General features: G+C 42.4%; 1 protein-coding gene across 4 annotated transcripts in view; it reads left to right on the top strand.

Annotated features, from left to right (window-relative positions):
- The window catches only part of MTUS2 (microtubule associated scaffold protein 2), a 324610-nt gene that overhangs the window by 100246 nt on the left and 204050 nt on the right, over nucleotides 1–20314 (top strand). For all 4 annotated transcript variants that reach the window (XM_074859877.1, XM_074859879.1, XM_074859876.1 and 1 more), the window contains one exon: nucleotides 13368–15962. In XM_074859877.1, coding sequence (XP_074715978.1) covers nucleotides 13671–15962 — 2292 coding nt within the window. In that variant the 5' untranslated portion in view covers nucleotides 13368–13670. The remainder of the gene's footprint in view (nucleotides 1–13367; nucleotides 15963–20314) is intronic.

Here is a 20314-nt window from a genome sequence, read left to right as displayed (position 1 = left end):
ATAGTCATTTCAGGCTCTCAAACCTGCACTGTGTCTTGTTCAGTGGAGTTTCCAGCAGTGTGACATGAAATTGTCTTTGGTTCCTCTTCCTGTGGAGCTGTTGCTATTAGAATCATGGAATAATTTGTTGAGAAGGGTCTTCTGGAGGATGGCTTGTCCAAGCCCTGCTCACATCTGGACCAGTTTCCCTATTAGGTCAGGTTGCTCAGGGTGTTTTTGAGTCAAATTTTGAAAATCTCCAAGGATGGAGATCATACAACCGCTCTGGGTGACCTGTACCAGTGCTTCACCCCTGTCATTATGACTTTTTTTCCCCCTTACGTGTAGTTAAAATGTTCTTTATTGCAACTTGTTCTTCTTTTTGCTTCTTTTCCTTTTGCTTGGCACCTATGAGATGAGTCTGGCTCCATCTTCTCTATTATTCCCCTTTTTAGATAGTTGAGAACAGCTAGTAAGTCCCCTCCATGCTCCTCTCTTCCAGGCTGAACCAAGCCACATCCCTCAGCCTCTCTTCGTACATCATGTGCTCCAGGTCTGTAACCATCTTGGTGGCCCTTCTCTGGATCCTCTCCAGTATCAGCATACTGAGGCCCCGCTCCTGGACACAGTGCTCCAGCTGCCTCATGCATGCCAAGCAGAGGGAAGGATCTCTTCCTTGAGTGGCTGGCTACTCTCTTGCTAATGCAGCCCAGTACATGGTTAGCCTTCACTGCTGCGAGGTCACACTGCTGACTCATGTTCATCTTGTCCTTCACCAGCACTTGTCCTCCAACCAGCTCCACCAGCAAAGCTGGAAAGTCTTGAGCAGTCCCTTGGGAGACTACATCCTTCTCCCTTCAGTTTGCAGACACAGTCAAATAGGAGAAAGAAGGAAGCAAATTTGCAGGTGCTTTCTTTGCAGTATCTCATTCTTTGGAGCTAATTTCTGTGTTTTATCTGAAAACCTGACTGGTCTTCAGCACATGCTGAAAAGCCTGAACTTCTTCCCAGCTTCAGAAGGAGAAGACATTTGAATGGTTGGGGTAAGTAGAGAGTGGGACTTCTGTAAATTGAGACATGCAACTTGAAACATCCCTTCCTCCTTGGACTGAGGGGACAAGTGCTTGCTAGTTTTCGTTCAGTTGATCTGCATCTGATACATACAGAAGATGCCTGATGCACAGCTGTGGGTGCTAATCAACAATATAAAAAGAATAAATATGAGCATAAAGCTCTTAAATATTATCCTTTTATTGTATATAAATTTGCTGTTGAAAAATACAGTAGGGAAAATAAATCCCCAAAGTTCACAATGAAATTATTTCTTAATTTATTTATACATGTAAGGAATGCATGGTGGTAGAGCGCATGGTAAATAGAAAGGTGATAGAGTGCTAAAACTGAATCAAATTTCTGTTAATTTATGAAAATGGGGATGCAATCTTTTGACAGACAAGTTGGTGCAAATGTTTTTGAGCAAGATGTACAAATTTTTCAAAGCAGAACAAATGTAATTGTTTACAGAGCAGTGGTTGCTGTGAAGTACTTACAGTACACTTTCAGGATCAGTAGCAGCAGGCAGGTAATGCATTAGCTGTGCTTGACCTTTCTGAATAATAAGATTTTGCATTCTGTCTTCTGTGCTCTTAAATGAGGGCTTCCTTGCCAGTTCGCCCTTGGTGAGCCCTCAGCCACCCAGATGGGTGGTGCATGGCAGGCAGCATGGCATCTGAACCTCTGGCTTCTTGGTCAGTCAGAGTGGGTTGAGTGGAATAATTATATATGTTCCTTCTGCCTTCCTAACAGCTGGAATTACACCTGGAAACCTACCTCATGTATTTTACAGAGCCTCGTAGGAAAGTACAACTGTGAATAAAAATACACTGAGCTTTATGCCCTTCAGTAGTTCATTGTAACTGATGTAACCAGGGTCCTCTAGTCCAGAGCCAGTCTGGATTTTACCAGTTTTCATCTTGCCACTGGTTTTTTGAAACAAATGTAGATTGTTCTTTTTCCACTTTAAGTCTCAAGTCACAAGGAAAAATATTTTGGAAATGTAGATCAAATTATGGAAGATGGCTTTTAATGGAGTTAAAATAAATGAGCAGAATTTCTGATAATGCTTTATATTTGCTTTGGTTTTTACTGATGGGTTGCCTCTATATATCTGCAGTAATGTTTCTGAAAGTTTGACTGCAGTAATGTTTTTGAAAGTTTGACAGCATTACTGAACTTGTGGTTCAGACTGAAATGTGCAAACCTAGCAATCTAAAATTAGGGTCTTAAATTCATATTTAAGTATTCAGTTAAGAACTGACACATTTACCTGCTGTTGAATTCAGTAGAATTCAGAAAATGATGTGGAAAGACAGTTTACCCTTGGCTACACTTGGAAGTTAAACTGAGTTCAGCACCAGTTGTAACTGCTTTATCAGCAGTGGATAAATTTGCTGGAGTAGACAAAGCTTCTGAGTTACTGGGTTTTGCTCAATAGGAAGCAAATTTATGAACTTTTTTCATGTTTGAGTGTTATAACTAAATATATTTTTTTCTGTCTCCCAGATGTTTTTTGGAAGGCAGGAAAGATTTAGCAGTCTTAGCAAAAAAAACAATGATCATTTTGGAAACATTTCACAATCCCTTTTCTATGTCAAAATTTTGTGCTGTACAGAAATAAATTAAGCAGTGTTTTGGGGCCCAGTGCATCCACCGTCCAGCTGTTGCAGATTTTATGATAAACTGCAGTTCATGTTTTTGGATAGAGAGGGACATAGTAAGTTGCTGGCTGGGCTTTGGAAGGTGAAGGTGCTCAGAAAAGATGGGCAGGATCCCTTTGCTGCTTCTTCCCTTCTGACAGAGGAGAAGAAGAGGAGCTAATGTGCATCTCCCACCTTCGGTACTGTCTCCTATTTACATTAGTAGCACTGTGCCCAAGAGCGCCAAGTGGTGAAGCGGTGCATTTGCTAGCATCCACAGACAAAAGGAAGAGTGTAGAGGGCTGCCCCCATGCCTTGTGTTTGGGGTCAGCCCTGGGGTAACGTGTCCATATGTAACAGACGGGCTGAGCTATGTCGGTATGGACATGATCTGATGCATCTTATTTCTTCTGATTGTTTCCACTTGTTTGGGAGGAATCAGTTTTTGCCTTGACTATACTTACCTCCAAGAAAGCTTCTTTACTGTTTGCTTTCTTGCCGTTTTCACTTGCTCTATGGTGCCTTGGGGTGATCAGTGATAAATTTCTCTCCTTTGGGCTTTTGATTCAAGGTTTTCTCATACTGCCTGTGTTTTGCTCGTGATTGTGGCATTATAGATCTATATGGACTGGCGCTCTGGGCTGAGGTCTTGCCTTGCTCAATTTACCAGATCTTACTACTCTATAGCCAGGATGCTCTCATCTAATACCGTCTCTCTTCACAGTGGGTTTCCCTGAGGTTCTGCTGTTTGTTTTTCTTTGAAGTCCTGAACTGAATAGCATTGTGCCTCAGAAAGTATGAGTGGTTCCTATACATTTAACCAGGTGTACTTATCTGGAATTAAAATAAAACCAGATATTTGTTCAAGGTAAGTTGCTGTGGTTATCAAATCAGCTTCCTGGTTGCCATTGCTAAGATGATCAGAGACTTCTGCCTTTTGAGGGGGGAACTGATTCATAAGATTGCTTATATCAGACTATGTTGTTTTCTCCAACAGTAAATGTTTGAAAGCAAATAGAAATGTTAAAAAAGAAGTCTTGGAAAACAACTATTAAGGCTTATGCCTTGTGGAGACTTGATTGATGTTAATAATTAAAATAATTTGTCAGTTTTGATAATGAGAATCTTTAGTCCCAAATCCTGTACTCCTTTGAAATAGCAGTCAGCAGGATCCTTTCCACATAATGTGCTTTGGGAATTCAGCCCTCACAGGTAATAAATTATTAGGGTAGCTCTTCAGATTTGTATTACAAAATACAGTTTTGGCCAAAAAAACCCCTAAACCTCTCACATTTACATGTTTCTTATGAAAAGGAAATAATTTATATACATCATCTGAGAAGGTTTTTGATCTGTTTGCATATACTGTAAGGAAGAAGTTCTTCACTGTGAGGGTGGTGAGGCACTGGAACAGGTTGCCCAGAGAAGCTGTGGCTGCCCCCTCCCTGGAAGTGTTCAGGGTCAGGTTGGACGGGGCTTTGAGCAACCTGGTCTAGTGGAAGGTGTCCCTGCCCATGACAGGGGGGTTGGAACTAGATGATCTTTAAGGTCCCTTCCAACCCAAACCATTCTATGATTCTGTGATCCCCATAGTGTAACTGGAGGTAAATTAAGGAGCTGTACAAAGGTTTATGTTCTTTGCACTGCCATTGCAACTGCCATGGCAAGAAAAGTTGTGGCATGGAGACCAAGCAGCTGCAAGATTCTAGCGACAGCAGTTGCACGTGATCATAGCTGTTTCCCACGCACAGTAGGGCCTGTGAGATAAAATGCTCCAGTGCTGAAAAGGGGTATTCAGCCAAAGGAAAAACAGTGCAATCCCTTTGCTCTCCCTGCTGCATTGATGTCCTCCAGTTGCCATAGATAGGCAACTAAGGATATATATATAAATGCTGCTAACATGGAGCATCTTTTTCATTTTTCATTTTATTCAGAAAGGAAAGTTGCATTTGCAAGCCAGCTATACATTGTGATAATGACAGGAGCTACAGCAATTTCCAGGGCTAGGGTGTCATCCTGGCACCTGATTTTTTAGTACTATTGCTTCAGGTCATTGAGACAGATGCTGCCACCTCCCCTCCTTGGGAAAATCAGAGGACAACTTTGCTTTAGCACCTTTACTTTTGGCTATGTTTTTGAGAGTGATGCCTGTGACTGTGATTTCCAGCAAACAGGGAGTTGTGCTGCTTCCCAGGGATCTCTCAGGGATGTTGCAAAGGAAATTATATTACTGCAGGCTTGACCCCAGAATCCCTGGGGAAAGAGTGAAGAGGGCAGGCACACGGGACCTAGAGGATGAGGTTGTATCTGGGTGCTTTCTGGTTGATTCTGGTGGTGGGCAGAGCCAGGGATGAATCCTTCTCAGCAGTCCTCCTCTGGCTATGTCACCATCTTATTCATCACAGGCTTGGTTTTCAGGAGGTCAGGAGCTTGGTGAGTGGCCGTGTGGGTATGTGGCCATACCTGGCACGTTTGATGTGTGCGATATCCTTCATGTGACATGGCAACTGAAGGTAAAGGGGAAATACTGACCCAAGGAAAAAAGTGAAAAAGAAAAGCCTCCTCATAGGCCTAGTGAAAGCAAGAACCAGAGTCCTCCACTGGGCTTGTTATCACCCTGTTATTTAGGAGGATAAAATATTTATTTGGGTAGAGTAAGCAACCTTTCTGTGTCACCTGACTTGCCATTTAAAAAAGTTTTAAAGTTTTTTTGAAGTAAATTTGATCCAGATTTGGAACTGTAAAATGAAAAACTTTGATTTAGAAAATTTTGAAGCTAAATGCGGCATATGTTTAAAATCTGTTTTGTTCATAATAATTTTGATAAAATCAATTTGATAAACCAGCATAAATTCATTAAAAATTTGGATAAAGTAAAACCTGTTTTATTGGTGAATAAAAAATAAAATATAACTGAAAACCTTTGTTTTGACATATGAAACCATTTGATATTCTATATCCATATTTTAAACTATATTTATATAGATATAAAATAGGTAATCATGTAAATAATGAAAATATTAAAATTTATTGACTGTAAAGGCATTAAAACCACTAAAACACTGAAATTCTGGAAATGGTACAGAATCACACTCAAGAAAAGCCTCTAATATTTTCAGATAATTTCAGTTTTACAAGTGAATAAGAGCTGCCTTCTTATCATTTTCCAGTATGTAAAAATTTAACATTTGCTCCACCATTTCTCTTATCTGCCTATGTCTTAATTGCTCATCAGGCAGAAAGTTATCTATCTGAAGTACTGTCCTCTTCATGATATACAGCAACATTTCCATAGGATCTGCCAATGATGAGATTATGCTGTAATTTCCCCAAACAGCTGGGTCTGCTTCATTATGAATAGAAGCCATCGGGGAGTGTATTCAAATCCTAGTTCTCAGCCTTCCAAATCACATTAACAAAATTATCACATGCCTGAGTGAGCGCTTCTCCATCACTTTCAATTACCCACTCCAAGAGGTTTATTGGATGGTTTTTTTTTTTAATGTCCTAGTATCAGCTTTCAACTTCCATCGCTGTTAGTAGTTCTTCATAATGATTTGGGCTTCTCAGGAAGATATTCCCGCCTCCTTCCGTTCCAGCACTGTATTTGTTTCATCCATGGCGCTCAGTTCTTGGCAGCATGCAGCCCTGGCATTAGATAAGGTGCTATCTCGTCTCCCAGAGAAGGCCTCAGCGAGGCTTTAGCTGGTTTACCAGTTCTCCCCAGCAGCATATCTTGGGACAAGTGTGCATATCAGGAGGCTGCTGTTCATGCCAGTAGTAACTGTAAAAACTGCATCTGTTTCCCACCTCGTACAAATATATTCCTCACATACTTTCATCTGTCTTCCTCATCGCTTCCTTGGTCAGACAATGGGAGTGTCTTGCCTGTGGGCCAAGATGCCTTTTCCTGGGGTCTGTTTCTGCAGGAATTTATCTGCAGGTGCTGTAACGCAGTCTAAGATGCTTGTCCTGTTGGGATCTGTGCTGCTTGTGTGGAGGGCAGCAGAGCTGGAGCTTGTGGCTCAGCCCTTGTATCGGATGCTGCAGGGGTTTGTGAACTTGGAGCTCATGATCGGGATAGCCTCTGGGGGAAATGACTGGAGACTTTTTGTTTCCTACTTTCAACTCTTCCTCTGAGTCCTGACAAAGTGGGCTGGTGTGCAGGTCCCTATGCACAGCTGAAAGCCTGTTTCATGCTCACCCCTGGGCAGCACAACCCACTACCCCAGCAGGTTGAGAGCATTTATCTTGCAGGAGTGGGCAGCTGATGGGGGAATGCTGGCCCATGGCTTACTGGCTCTGCCTCAGCTGTTTACAAACCCATTGCTTTTTTTTTTATGTAATAGCAAGAGGCATTGGTTCAGTGGCAGATGGTTAGTAAGGTATTCAGGTGCTTCTCATACACTTTATACTGAAAGAGCAATCAGCCTAAGCCATGCACAGTGTTACCAGTAAAAACAGATGTTTTTACTGTATCTTGCTGTAAGTATTCTGGTTTCAGACTTTCAGTACTGGGATGGGTAAGCAGCTGTGACAGCCCGCATTAGGAAATATTTATATAGGAGCCAAACTTCTCAACACATTTCGGGTTTTATTTCTTTATTTCCAGCTTTTTTTTTTTAATATGTTTTGATAATTCCTTTGCATATCTCATAATTATTGCTGTTCTATTTTTGTGGCAAATTGAAAACAAAATGGGCAGCCAATAAATGGTAATGCTTCACCATTTTTCTTTTATTCATTGCCTACTGAGGATAACAATATTTCTATGCTGCTTGTTTTACCAAAAAAAGCTGCTGTTACTATTTAGAAGCAGGCTGCTGCTTTCTTTTTCCAGCCAGCTACATTTTACAAACTTGAGCTCTGCTGATACAGTCCATGCTGTGTGTCATGGGGCAGAAATCACTCATTTCAGCTCCACCTTCTCTCTGGTGTCTCTAGAAGGTAGGTGAGACCTGCTGGCCAAATGCAGCTTAGGATGGAGCAGAGTATAGGTAGGAACTGAAATAGCAGGTGGGAAGAAACTTCTTTCCTAGATCATCATTAAATGGGCTCAGGTTTAGAATAGAGTCTCTTAAGAGGTAGACATCTCAGAAGGAAATTGATACTGCTGAAGTTAAACAAAAGTATTTTATTACGTTTCTGGCTCACTGAACTTTTCTTCTCCCTGTGGGATTCTGTACCGGGTCTGGCTGAGCCAGAATTGGTTTTCCCCTGTAGCAGCCCTCATGGTGCTGTGTCTTATGCTGGGAGCTGGCAGGGTGTTGATAGCACACTGGTGTTGTGGCTACTGCTGAGTAGTGCTTACACAGCACCAAGGCTCTTTCTGACATTTCCCCCCCCACACAGTGGGACGGGGTGGGCAAGATCTTGGGAGGGGACACAACCAGGACAGCTGACCCGAACTGACCAAAGGGATATTCCATACCATATGACGTCTGCTCAGTGTAAAGCTGGGAGAAAGGAGGAAGGGGGTGGGGTCACCCTTGGTCCTCCGAGGCAACCACTACGCGTATTGGAGCCCTGCTTCCTGAGAAGGCCCGACATCGCCTGTTAATGGGAAGTAGAGAATAAATCTGTTTTCTTTTTTTTGCTTCTGCACGTGGACCTTTGCTTCGCTTTGCTTATATTAAAACTGCTGTTGTTTTACCCACAAGGGTTGTTTTGTTTTCCTATCTTATTTTCTTTCCCTTCTTTGCCCTGTTGAGAAAAAAAGGGGAAAGGGGGGGAAGTGATAGAACGACTTGGTGGGTACCTGGCATTTAGCCAAGGTCAAACCACCACAGATTCATAGCTAACCATAGTCTGGTGGATACAATTTTATTCTACTGTCTAGCATGTTCATATCACTTTGCAAAGGTTTTTTCACAAATGCAGTTATTGCAACCTGCCAAGATGCTGTGACACAGAGAGCTATGACTTCATTTTCCACTCGCAGCAATTCAGAGGGGACATTTTTACACTACACAGTATCAAAAATGTTTATCCATATCAAGGCTTACATATTCCAAGTCCAGTCTTTAAGACTTGCAGTCATGTTTCTTGTCCAGGGTCTCCAGTGAGATGCTGCTAAGTGATATGGTGTTGTCATTGCTGGGATTGAGTCTCCTCTTACCCCCTGCTCCTTTACTAAAGAGGACATCTGAAGAATTAGGAGGTTCACACCTCTGTCATCTCAGTGTTCCTGCACAGCAGGGGGTGACTTTAGATGTGTGTATGTCAGTCAACATCAGTCAAGAGAGGTGAGTAATAAAAAATAGAGGAAGAGCTAGCAGAACCCAGGCACAGCTGAGTCTTTTCATCTCAGTGACTCCAAAGAGCACAGTGAAGTTGAGCCTGGACAGTGCCACATAAAATAAACTATCCTGCAGAAAATCCAAACCAAAGCTTCTTAAATAGAAGCTATTTACAAAAGAATGATCAAATGTAACACAAAACCATACATCTTATTCGCAAATGCCCATCAAAGTATATAAGTCTATCACATTGATTGATCCAAAACAAAAAGCTTGTATTCCTTAACAGGGAAAAGTGGATTAATAAAATAGTAATTGACATAGATGCTTGATTATATATTTATATTAATTTAGCAGGAGTCTTGTGCCGTCAGTATGTTCTATAGCAGAAGGGAGTCTTGTATTATTTTCAAACATAGAATCGTTATTCTGTGTATTCATTGCAATGGCAACCGTAAAACAGATTACAAAGTTAAACGGGCAATATTCTGCAGAAGAAGAAAATATTTTTGGGTAATTGTATGGATGCTAATTGTAAGGATGTAACGGGTTCCTTAAGTCTGTGACATCCTTAATCTGAGACTGGATGTCACCAGAAGAGACAAACTTGGAAAGTCGGGTGCATAGGGTCCATCCTGAAAGGTGTTATCACGAGATCAACTATCTTTCCAAAGTGCCTGTCCCTTCTCACTGAGTCTGAAAGAAGCATAGGAGCAGTGCTAGCACTGCTTGAGATTAACTTCTGCCTAGACAGTATTTTATTGTCCCTTCTCTTAAAAGCAGTGTAATTATGCATATATTTGAAGTCTTGTCTCTGGCCAGCACTGGCTGCTTTAAGAGGTTAAGCCCAACTGGCAGAGGTTGTACAGTGCCCTGTATTTGAGAGGGGACGAATCTTTCCTGACCCTTATGTTGATCAATTTGTACCAGCAACATTAAACAAAATTATTTGGTCTGATCTCTGAAGCATACCAGCATGGTCTCTCTTGCACACTGTGTGTGTGAAGATGCTTTCAATGAATACAGGTACTTCCATGATGTTTTTTTTAAAACTGTCTTTATTTGCATTGCTACTAATCATACTGGGGGCAGTGTAAACAAGAGGAAGCAACGATCTCTTAGCACCATGTTCATAATCTTAAATGCCTTAATTAACTCTTCATGGGTTCTAAACCCATGCAAGAGATTTAGAGAAGAAAGTAAGTGTCAAATTAATGTATTGCTCTACTTGTACATTTGAAATGCATCAGCATGATATGGTACTTAGGGTTTAATGTACATCATCATAATAATTTACAAATATATTTACATATACTACCATAGCTCCTGGAGTTTCAGTGACTCTGGGAGCACAAGGCAGGGAAGGAGCAACTGGTGGGATGAAGAAGTCATGAATGAAGGAATGAAGTTGAGCTTGGGGAGAGTAGGATGGTACTCGGTATGTGATCTTCCTGTCTTTATCTCAACCCATAAGGTTTTTCATCTTGTTTTCTCCCTCTGTCCTGTTGAGAAGGGAAAATGAGAGAGTGGCTGGGTGGGCATCTGGCAGCCAACCATGGTCAACTCACCACAATCTGTTAACGTTTTGGGCCATTGGTTGACATTTTTTTTTTTGAGACAGTACAAGGTAGTGCAAGAAAGATGCGGGTGAGTTTCTTCCATCTTTTTCTCAATTCCCCAAAGCTTTCCTCACTGCACTTTCTATTCAATTAATAGAATCCTAGAATCATAGATGGGTTTGGGTTGGAAGGAAACTTTAAAGATCATCCAGTTCAACCTCCCTGCCATGGGCAGGGACATCTTCCACTAGACCACAGAATCACAGAATCATTAAGGTTGGAAAAGACCTTGAAGATCATCTAGTCCAACCATTAACCTAGCACTGACAGTTCCCAACTACACCATATCCCTAAGCGCTATGTCAACCCGACTTTTAAACACCTCCAGGGATGGGGACTCCACCACCTCCCTGGGCAGCCCATTCCAACGCCTAACAACCTGTTCTGTAAAGAAATGCTTCCTAATATCTAGTCTAAACCTTCCCTGGCGCAACTTGAGGCCATTGCCTCTTGTTCTATCGCTTATTACTTGGTTAAAGAGACTCATCCCCAGCTCTCTGTAACCTCCTTTCAGGTAGTTGTAGAGAGCGATGAGGTCTCCCCTCAGCCTCCTCTTCTCCAGACTAAACAACCCCAGTTCCCTCAGCCGCTCCTCGTACGACATGTGCTCCAGACCCTTCACCAGCTTCGTTGCCCTTCTCTGGACACGCTCGAGTAATTCAATGTCCTTTTTGTAGTGAGTGGCCCAAAACTGAGCACAATAATCGAGGTGCGGCCTCACCAGTGCGAGTACAGGGGTAAGATCACTTCCCTGTCCCTGCTGGCCACGCTATTTCTGATACAAGCCAGGATGTCATTGGCCTTCTTGGCCACCTGGGCACACTGCTGGCTCATGTTCAGCCGGCTGTCAATCAACACCCCCAGGTCCCTCTCTGACTGGCCAGGTTGCTCAAAGCCCCATCCAACCTGGTCTTGAACACTTCCAAGGAGGGGGTATCCACAACTTCTCTGCGCAACCTGTTCCAGTGTCTCATCACCCTCACAGTGAAGAATTTCTTCCTTATATCTAGTCTAAACCTACCTGCTTTTAGTTTAAAGCCATTATTCCTTGTCCTATCACTACAGGCCCTGATAAAAACTCTTTGTCCATCTTTCTTATAGTCCCTCTTTAAGTATTGAAAGGGCTGCAATAGTGTCACCCCAGAGCTGCCTTGTCAGGCTGAACAACCCAGGGCTGAACAACTCTCTCAGCCTCTCTCCATAGGAGAGGTGTTCCAGCCCTTTGATCATTTTCATGGCCCTCACTTTTGGTACCACAGAGTATTGCCATTTGCCAGCTGAGGGAGAAACATGAGCTGACTGAACTCAGCTCACTCTGGAGCCCATCAGTTCCCTTTCCTAGCTAACCAAACAGATAGCAGACATACTTTGCTCAGTGAAGAGCATTTAGAGTTCAGCTTTCAGATTGAATATGTAAATTCTAGTATTGTCATTTTTTGGCTTAAAAAAAAGGAACAATGAGAAATGAACCAAAAAACTCCATAATGCATATATCTAGTTTAATAAGTATTCAATTATTTTTTCTCTGGGAATAAGGACAGAACACAAAAGGAGTTTAAAAGTCTTGCTTTACAATGCTTTGCAAAAGAGGTCTATAGTAACACAATTTTGTGGTGTGGAAGTGAAATTCTTAATACTGTGTTCTGTTTCATGAATTTGTTTAATTAGTTATTGTTTGCTGAAGAGCTGGAACTATGCCAGGAGCCTGAATCCAGACTCAACCAACATGTGTGTGTGCCTGTAAAGAAACTGGATTGAGCTCAGAGCCAGATGTTGAGAGCAGAGCTGAAGTGAATGTGAAGGCTCGGAGGACCAGCTCGTAGTGGGTGATAGAAACATGAACCCAGACTTGCACCCAGATGCTGTAGACAGAGCAGTGGACTTAATCAGCACTTCTAATTAGTGCCCCTGTGAGCCCCTGATTAGAAACTCAGCACAGCTGGAAGCATTGCAGATGCTTTGAATTCTCCTTCTGGGAACTGTGGAGCATGTTCCAATTTCCAGTTTCCATATTTCTTTATAATGAAGGGTATGAACATACGGGGTACAAGAAATATTTCAGAGAGTGAATTTAGGCATGGCATAGACATAAATTTCCCCTTCATCTTGTTGCAGGTGATAAAGGACAAAATCTGGGCTTCCAAAGCCACAGAGGGGAGGGAGCCAAAAGGAGCTGCACTGTATTGGGACTGGTGTATAATCCTCCATATTTGAACATACGCCTATGCAGCCATCTCCGAAGAACACAGTTTTTCTTTACAGGGCTCCAGCCATAGTTTTTGCTTTCTTGGCATCCGCAGATCTGGCTAAGAAATGTCAAAGGGGATGGGGTGTCAGCACAAGTATGGCAGTGATTTGTACAAGACAAGGAGAGAAACCCATAAACATCCCCTAATGGAGCTGGAATTTTATTACTTATGGCTTGTCTATTCAGTGGTGATTTAAATGCATCAGTAGCCACTCTTGGTGTAATAAAGACATTATTATAACAATATGAAAGTGCTTAGACCCTCAGTGTAGGGTCCCATCCTCACCTAGCTATTTATGCCTGTTTCCAGTTGTAAATCTATGTGGCTTAAAAACAGCAGCAACCACTCTTCTAACCAGAGCAGTTTTAATTGTGTAACTTCTCAAGCCAGAGATCTGTGCTACACCAAGAATCTTTGCTAGGAGCAAAGCTGTGATTGAAACAGCATCTAAAGTGTTTGAGAATGCTCTATCCTGGGGGTGTACCTGGGAGCACTGTTGATTTTAACTTTGGTTTAGTTAGCATGATTCCCGACACCACTGTAACGTTGTCTGTTGTTTTTTGTTTTGTTTTGTTTTTCTCATAGGTTGGCTGGATTAACTGGATCTCATTCAGAGGGAACTTGACAGATCTATTTTGCTTTCGTTGAACCTCTCTACTGTACATCATAAAGATTTTTCTAGGTCTAGAGGCTGCACAAAAGACAACTGAGCAGCACAAAAATGTGACTCTGACAAGACTCCAAGCTTTCCGACGAGGAACTTTCTACTGATCAGTTTATAATTTAAATGTATAACCGAAGCATGCATAATAGTTAACCTGATAGGGAAAAAAAAAAGCTTTCTCGTAAATTAGGACTGCCAAAAAAGCAGTCACTTAAAGCTTCAAAATGAGTGCTCCGTTAATCCCAAACAAGTCATGTTATACCCAGCTTCAGGACAACCGCAGCGAAATAAAAAATAATAATGAAAGCATCGTGAGTGTGGGGGATACCAATGCCAACCAAATTGTGACAAAAGTTAGAATGACTGAAGCAGATGTTAAGAAACGTGATTTGACAGATGAGAGTGGGAATATGCACTCTGGAGGATCAGAGAAAGTTACTTATCTGAATACCGAGCAGAATAAACTTCTGACCTTTAAAGACTCTCGGACCTGTCACACTGGTGTACAGGAAAGTAAGTTGCCCTCCAGCACAAGCAGGGAAATGGGGAAAGATTGTAGGACCAGTGAAGCTAAAGATATATCAAGGCACATCAGGATTAGTCGAGGACAAAGTCTGTCCAATTTAAAAAGTAGCACAAATGATGCCAACCTGGAGGTTATTTCCAAAGGTGGTGTTGACTTCACCCAGAACTTTTCTAAGGGTAAAATTTCCAGGACTGTGGAGATGGAGAGAATAAAAAGGCTTTCTTTGGGAAGACCAAGTAAATTATCTCCTCAATCTGAAACATTTGCAAAAGACTGCATTGGCCGCGTGTCATGTAAACGTCTGCTTTCTGCATCATTGGACTCCATTGACAGGTCACACCATTTGATAGGAAATGCAGAGAAATCACAAAAAACATCCACAGATCATTTTCTTGGGATGGTGTTTCATCCACTTGACAATACCTCAGAGGAAAATATTGTATTTTATTCCAAAACATCTACCTCAGGGAACAAGAAAATAAGTAAACCAGAAAATGTACCAAATGTTAACATTGAAAGCACACTACATACTTCTCATTCTCAACATTCAGCTGTTAAGCCCAATGAGATTGCTAGTAAATCAGAAGCACAATTAGGTCAGGGTGATAAAAGTAAAAAACTGGAGCTAAAGACTGCACCATCTCTACAATCTAAAAATACGTGTCAACAAAAGATTGAGAGAATTATGCTGATAGAGTCCCTGGGATGTCAAAAAGATGAAAATACAGCAATGCAGGAACAGAAAGACTCTGGGGCTGACACATCAAAATTTCAAGCATCCCATTTTCAAGACACCTGTAATAAAGTAGAGGATCCATTGTCAAGACAGGTAGTAACCTATCCTGATGACAAATTGCTAAGCAACAACATCACCATTGGTGGGGAAGGGAGAGGAAGCAATGACAGTGACAACAGGGCAGCTAGCCAGGTTGGTGAGGAATATTCTACTGACAAAGAAGTGGAAACAATATTCCCACTCACCTGCAGTAGTAAATCCAGTGGCAAAGTGACACCTGGAAAAAACGAAAATTTACATGAAGTTGATGCAGGTTGCGCTGAAACAGTTGGTGAACAGATTTCCCTTATACATAATATTAATCTACCTGACAGCAAACCTTTGAAAGTTAATGAGAATAAACTGATGCTAGTCAAAGGAAGCACTGAGGATGCTGCTGTGCCTGCTTCTGATCTCTCAGATCAGCATGGAGCACACAGTGCAGAGACAGTGTCAAACCAACAATCTGACAACCACGACAGTGATGCGGAAACCTTGAGCTTTTCACTTCCAAGTAAAAAGACAGCTAACGCACAGAAACATCCTTCAGAGGAAGTACCAGAGAGCTCTAATGTTTCAGCAAAGGCTGATGCCTTTTTATGTGTCCCAACTCCTGTGCGCCCGGTGGCAACGCTGGATGTTAATAGTCAGCCTGTGCTATCAAACAGTAGTTTGAAGGACCTTTATGCACTTCATGTTGACAAACTGTCTCCCTCTTCAGTCCTACCTCCCATTGACAGTACGCAGTTGTTAAACATATCCCCTAAAGTGCCTATCAAGACTGCTTGCAGCAGCGCCATCCCAAAACCTATCCTGGTCCACTCCAAGGGCTCCCTCTCAGATAAGGTGGGTGTTGACAGTGACTGCAGTGAAAAGCTGGAAGAAAGCGTTGAGATAAAACCTGCTATACCCAGGCCCAAACCTGTGAGACCTAAAATCATCACATACATTAGGAGAAACCCTCGTTCAATAGAGCAGCTTGACCCTTCGTTTGCACCGGCAGGGCTGCCCTTTGGTAGCCCTGCGTGTGGCATGCCCATCTCGGCAGAGCAGAAGGCATCCAATGGAGGGGAGGCAAAGACCGCCAGCATCCTCTACGACAAATTTAAACCTGACCTCCAGAAGCCAAGACTCTTCAGTTCTGGACTGGTGGTGTCAGGAATTAGGCCCCCCGGCCATCACTTCGGTCCGATGAGCGAAAAGTTTCTGCAGGAGGTAAGGTGGCAGATTTGACAGCCTCTTTTGTATGCCAGGTGGTGATCATTTGCTTACTTGTTGCTGTTAGAAGTTAGTTCTCAACCTCAAACCTCAAATAAGAAAGTAACCCTAAATCAAGGCAATATCTGATCATTAGAAATAAACTTACTTAACCTTTTCTGGCACTGACCCGGTTGCGATGTTTGATCTGTGACTGGAAGTTGTCAATGTGTTCCTCCAATGTTTTCCAGCAAACTGGTCACCTGCTAGAAGTATAAATAGGGATGTTCAGAAAAGAAAATACATGCTGTTTGAATTTATTCATAAATGGAATTTTTTTTTTCCCAAAGAATTGCTTTGGGAAATGAATGTAATTTGCCCACAGAGACTTTTCCTCCTTAATGGGAAAGTTGATAGGTTTTTGCAGACAGAGCACTAGAGGTCTAAACTAATTCCATGTTGTTTAGCTGTACTGAAACCCAGGGACTATCAGAGCTCTTGTTAGATTATATATATCATACAGAAAAAGATTTACTTTTGACTCATTTTAGTGCCGTGTGTTATATTGACCTGCACCTCAAATGAGAAATCTCCTTTCCCTCAAAAGCTTTCCCAAGCAGCGCAAAGGTGATGGAAGTCCCTCTGCACAGTTCTGACTCCTGGTATCTCATTGTGTTTCTTCCTCGATAAGTTGGGCAGGAGTCTTGGTAACCTGAAATCCCTGCTGGGAGGTGAGCACAGTTGAGGAAAGTTGACCTTGCTTGGAAGATAGAGAAAGGACAGGGAAGAGGAAGCTACATTCGGGTCTGTGATGTGCCATTGAGTCTGCTACTTGGGACCTGTGGTAGCTCAACAACCAAGCTTTTTATATAAATACCGAAGTTAACACAAGTGGTTTTAATTTGAACCAGTCTTTTTTTTAAAAAAACATTACTATGTGTTTTTGCTGTGTGTCTCGTGGTGTTATTGAGGCTATTTTAATGCCTGCCTCATTTTACATACAGTATTTACCCAAGGAATGGCACTGAAATAACAAATTTGGTGACAGTGCTGACAATCAAAAGCTGGCAAATACCCAAATTAAGATATTGTGTGTGAGTGTGGATTGGCCCTTAGGTCATGTTAACAGGCAACCTGCTGAAGATTGGATTATAGTTTTTCATAGAGCACCATCTCATCCCAGACACAGAAAGGACAGCGCTCACTGCTCTTTCCCCTCTAACTTCAGTTTCCAGCTCTGTCCCTTATATTTTCCATCCAGAGGAAGAATTATTAAAGTCATTGTGAGCTTGTTGATGCCAGCCATTATTAGTATATCTTCACACTTGCCTTGTAAGGTGAGGGAAAATTACTAGGTTATTACCGTTTAATGTATGGCAACGAAAATTAAAGCCAAAGTAACCTAGATTTTGCAGCTGTTTGGCTGTTTATAGGCTGACATGACCCTCTGAAGACTGTAGTGCCCTTACAGTTGGGGTTCAGATAATCAGATGGGATCAGCAGACACATCTGGGAGCAAAGGACTGGTTTCTGTGCACCACTGAGGACTGTTCTTAACATGAGAAGGACTCAGGCTGTGGCAATTCTGCAGCATGACTTGCTCTAGACTAGGGTTAGAAGGAGGACACTTACGGGCTGGAGAAGATCCAAAGCATCTTCCCCCACTTCTCCAAGAAATATGACTTTGGGTAAGTATTTTAACAAGGGAAGATTTGAACCCAAGTAAACTGCTTCTTCAGAGAAGCTGAATTGCCTGGAGGAGAGGCTGGGGAGGAAAAGTCAATCAAACTGCTGTTTGTGTTAGGAGTTTGCATTATCCCAGGAGTCAGGAGCTGATAGCAGAGGGTGGTATTTGCTCTCTTGGGCTGCCACCCTAAAAACAATTGCCTTACTGTCCTGCTAGTTAGAGGAATGCAAAGGGAACTGATTTGGCTCCCATATGGATCAAGAGGAAGGAAAATGATTGATCCATGGAAGTGGACAGATGCTTAAAAGAGCAGCTGTGCACAGTACGGGTTCATGGCAGATGACTGATGTGTAATCCAAAATAAACCAATTAGGATGGATTGAGATAGATCAAAATCACCCTGGTGAAGGAACAGTGTGGAAGACTCAAATTCTGGAGACAAGGAGACACTGGGGCAGGATGGCTACTGTCTTTGTGAGAGGAAAAAATCCCAGATTGCCCTGTTTCATACATCCACTTTGAGCTTTGGAGAGCTTTGATTACATAGATATGATAGGGAGTGTTAATAGCTGCTATCAATCAGACATGTAATCTCTAAGCACCCTTCAGATAGCTAAATGGTAGGAACAATTAAATACCCCTCTGGGTGCCATGAGCTAGAAAAAATAGGAAGGTGCTCTCTCGGACAGGAGACTCCAAGGCAAGGCCTGGAGAGCTCTTTGAGTAAGAGTCGAGGGCTAGCTCCGTGCAGTGGAGAGCCTGCAGGGCTCCTTGAACTGCCTGTGCTAAAGCCCATGTAGGGCAGCTCAGACAAATATCCCAGCTCAGGCGTGAATGCAGCCCAGCTGTGCTTAGGGACTGGATCCATAAGGGAACTGAATTAAGGTTAAATGGGCAGTCTTGCCTGTGGCATTGGCAGCTCCTTGAGTGCTTTTCTTTGGAACCTCAGCATGGTGTGGAGGTAGATCTTTCATGCCTGTCTTCGTACAAAAAAAAAGGTAGAAAACCCCTCAAAGTGAAATGCTTAAAATACCAGTCATTGTCCAGGGCAGATTCGTTCTGTCCACATGCTTCATCACAACGTGGGGTCCCCATCCCAGTGTGGACCTCAGCCTCTTCTAGTGAGAGCCAGTAGGATTTTGTGGCCAGTTTGTGTTCCCAGTTACCTCTGTGTGAGTAACAGAGCAAACCACGGGACCCAAAGGCTGTAGCCATGCTAGTGAACTGAACAGTGGGAGGGCACAGCCTCCAAGGCTCATGCAATGTTGACCATACTGTGGGACTGGGAGCGTGCTCCCAAGCTCAGTGTCCACCTCTGCCAGCATGTGCTCACCCAGAGGCTGTTCCCAAGGACCAGCCTAGATGAGAGCAGCCTGGTCTATAGGGTGAGAGTTTACCTGTATGGATATGGTCTATGCCTTGTGAGAGAGCGGTCCTTGGCTCACTTCACTACTTTATGGCTGCCAAGAGCGCTGGTTCTGGTGGGGGTCTGTGGTCTGTAAGGAGGTCAGTGGATCACCAGCTCTCCTGTCTGCCTCCCCAAGGTTGCACCTACCCCATTCAACCACCTCCTTGGGCCTGTTCCCCAGCACAGACATCTTTTTGCTTGGAAAACATGGGCTAAAGCCTATTGAAATGAAAGACCTGTAGGGGAAAAAAGGGTACAGGGGAGGTGCTTTATACATAGTCAAGCCAGCAGTTTTTCCCTGTAATGTCATTATCTTAACTGTCTGAACCGAGGTTGCCAACTCTTTTCCCAAATAGCTGCCCAAAGCAGGCACTTGACAAGAAGATTCTTGCTTGAGGCATTAATGTTTGACAGTGCTATAAAGTAACACGAAGGAAAGTGTTGGGCATCCTTACCTGCTGGCCGTGCTGCCAGCTCTGCTCGGGATTACTCAGGCTCTGGAAATTCCTGTATGCTCTGAGTATTTACTGCAGACTTTCCAACTGTTTCTAACAAATTCATTAAATGGGGTAGGTGGGGAATGAGCAGAGCGCCACACAAAATAAAACTCCGAGATGAGCCTCTTTTTAATTGTCAGGCTAAGACAGATCTTTTCTTTGTACAAAAATCTAGTACAGAATACTAACAGGTCTCATATTAATCCATATCTTTCTGAAGAGCTTTAAAATGGCCTTATAATCAATAATTGCATACAATTCTATTGAGACCAGTTGAATTTTACACTTCATGAATTCACTGTTGACTAGAAAAGAAAAAATGTGTCTTCATAGCAAGTTTAAGTCCCCCAAAACTGTCCTCTTCAAAAAAACCATCTATTTCTTGAGAGATATTTGGGTAAACTACAGTTGGACTTGATGATATTAAGGGTCTTTTCCAACCTAAATGATTCTATTCTAAATTTCCAACCTAAATGATTCTATTCTAAATCATTCTCACTTCTCTCACCTTGAGAAGATGTTTTACGCTTGTGATTGATTGGTTTTGTGTGCATGTTTGTTGCCCTTCTGTGTTACTCAGAGCATACTGTCAATAAGAAAAAAAAATGAGGTGACTGAAGGTTTGGTTAAGCTGACCCAGTTTATACAAAATGCATGGTTTCTATATTTAAAGCTTTTCTCCGTTCCTTATACTGAAGTACTTGGCATTGGTATGTTCACTGCCAGTTAAATATGAAATAATAAGAAGTATATAGTAGAATCTGATGGAAATAAATTC

Source organism: Strix uralensis, chromosome 2 (genome assembly GCF_047716275.1).
Source record: "Strix uralensis isolate ZFMK-TIS-50842 chromosome 2, bStrUra1, whole genome shotgun sequence".
Taxonomy (NCBI): domain Eukaryota; kingdom Metazoa; phylum Chordata; class Aves; order Strigiformes; family Strigidae; genus Strix; species Strix uralensis.
Note: the sequence above shows the minus strand (reverse complement) of the source record. Positions and strands in the feature narration are given on the sequence as shown.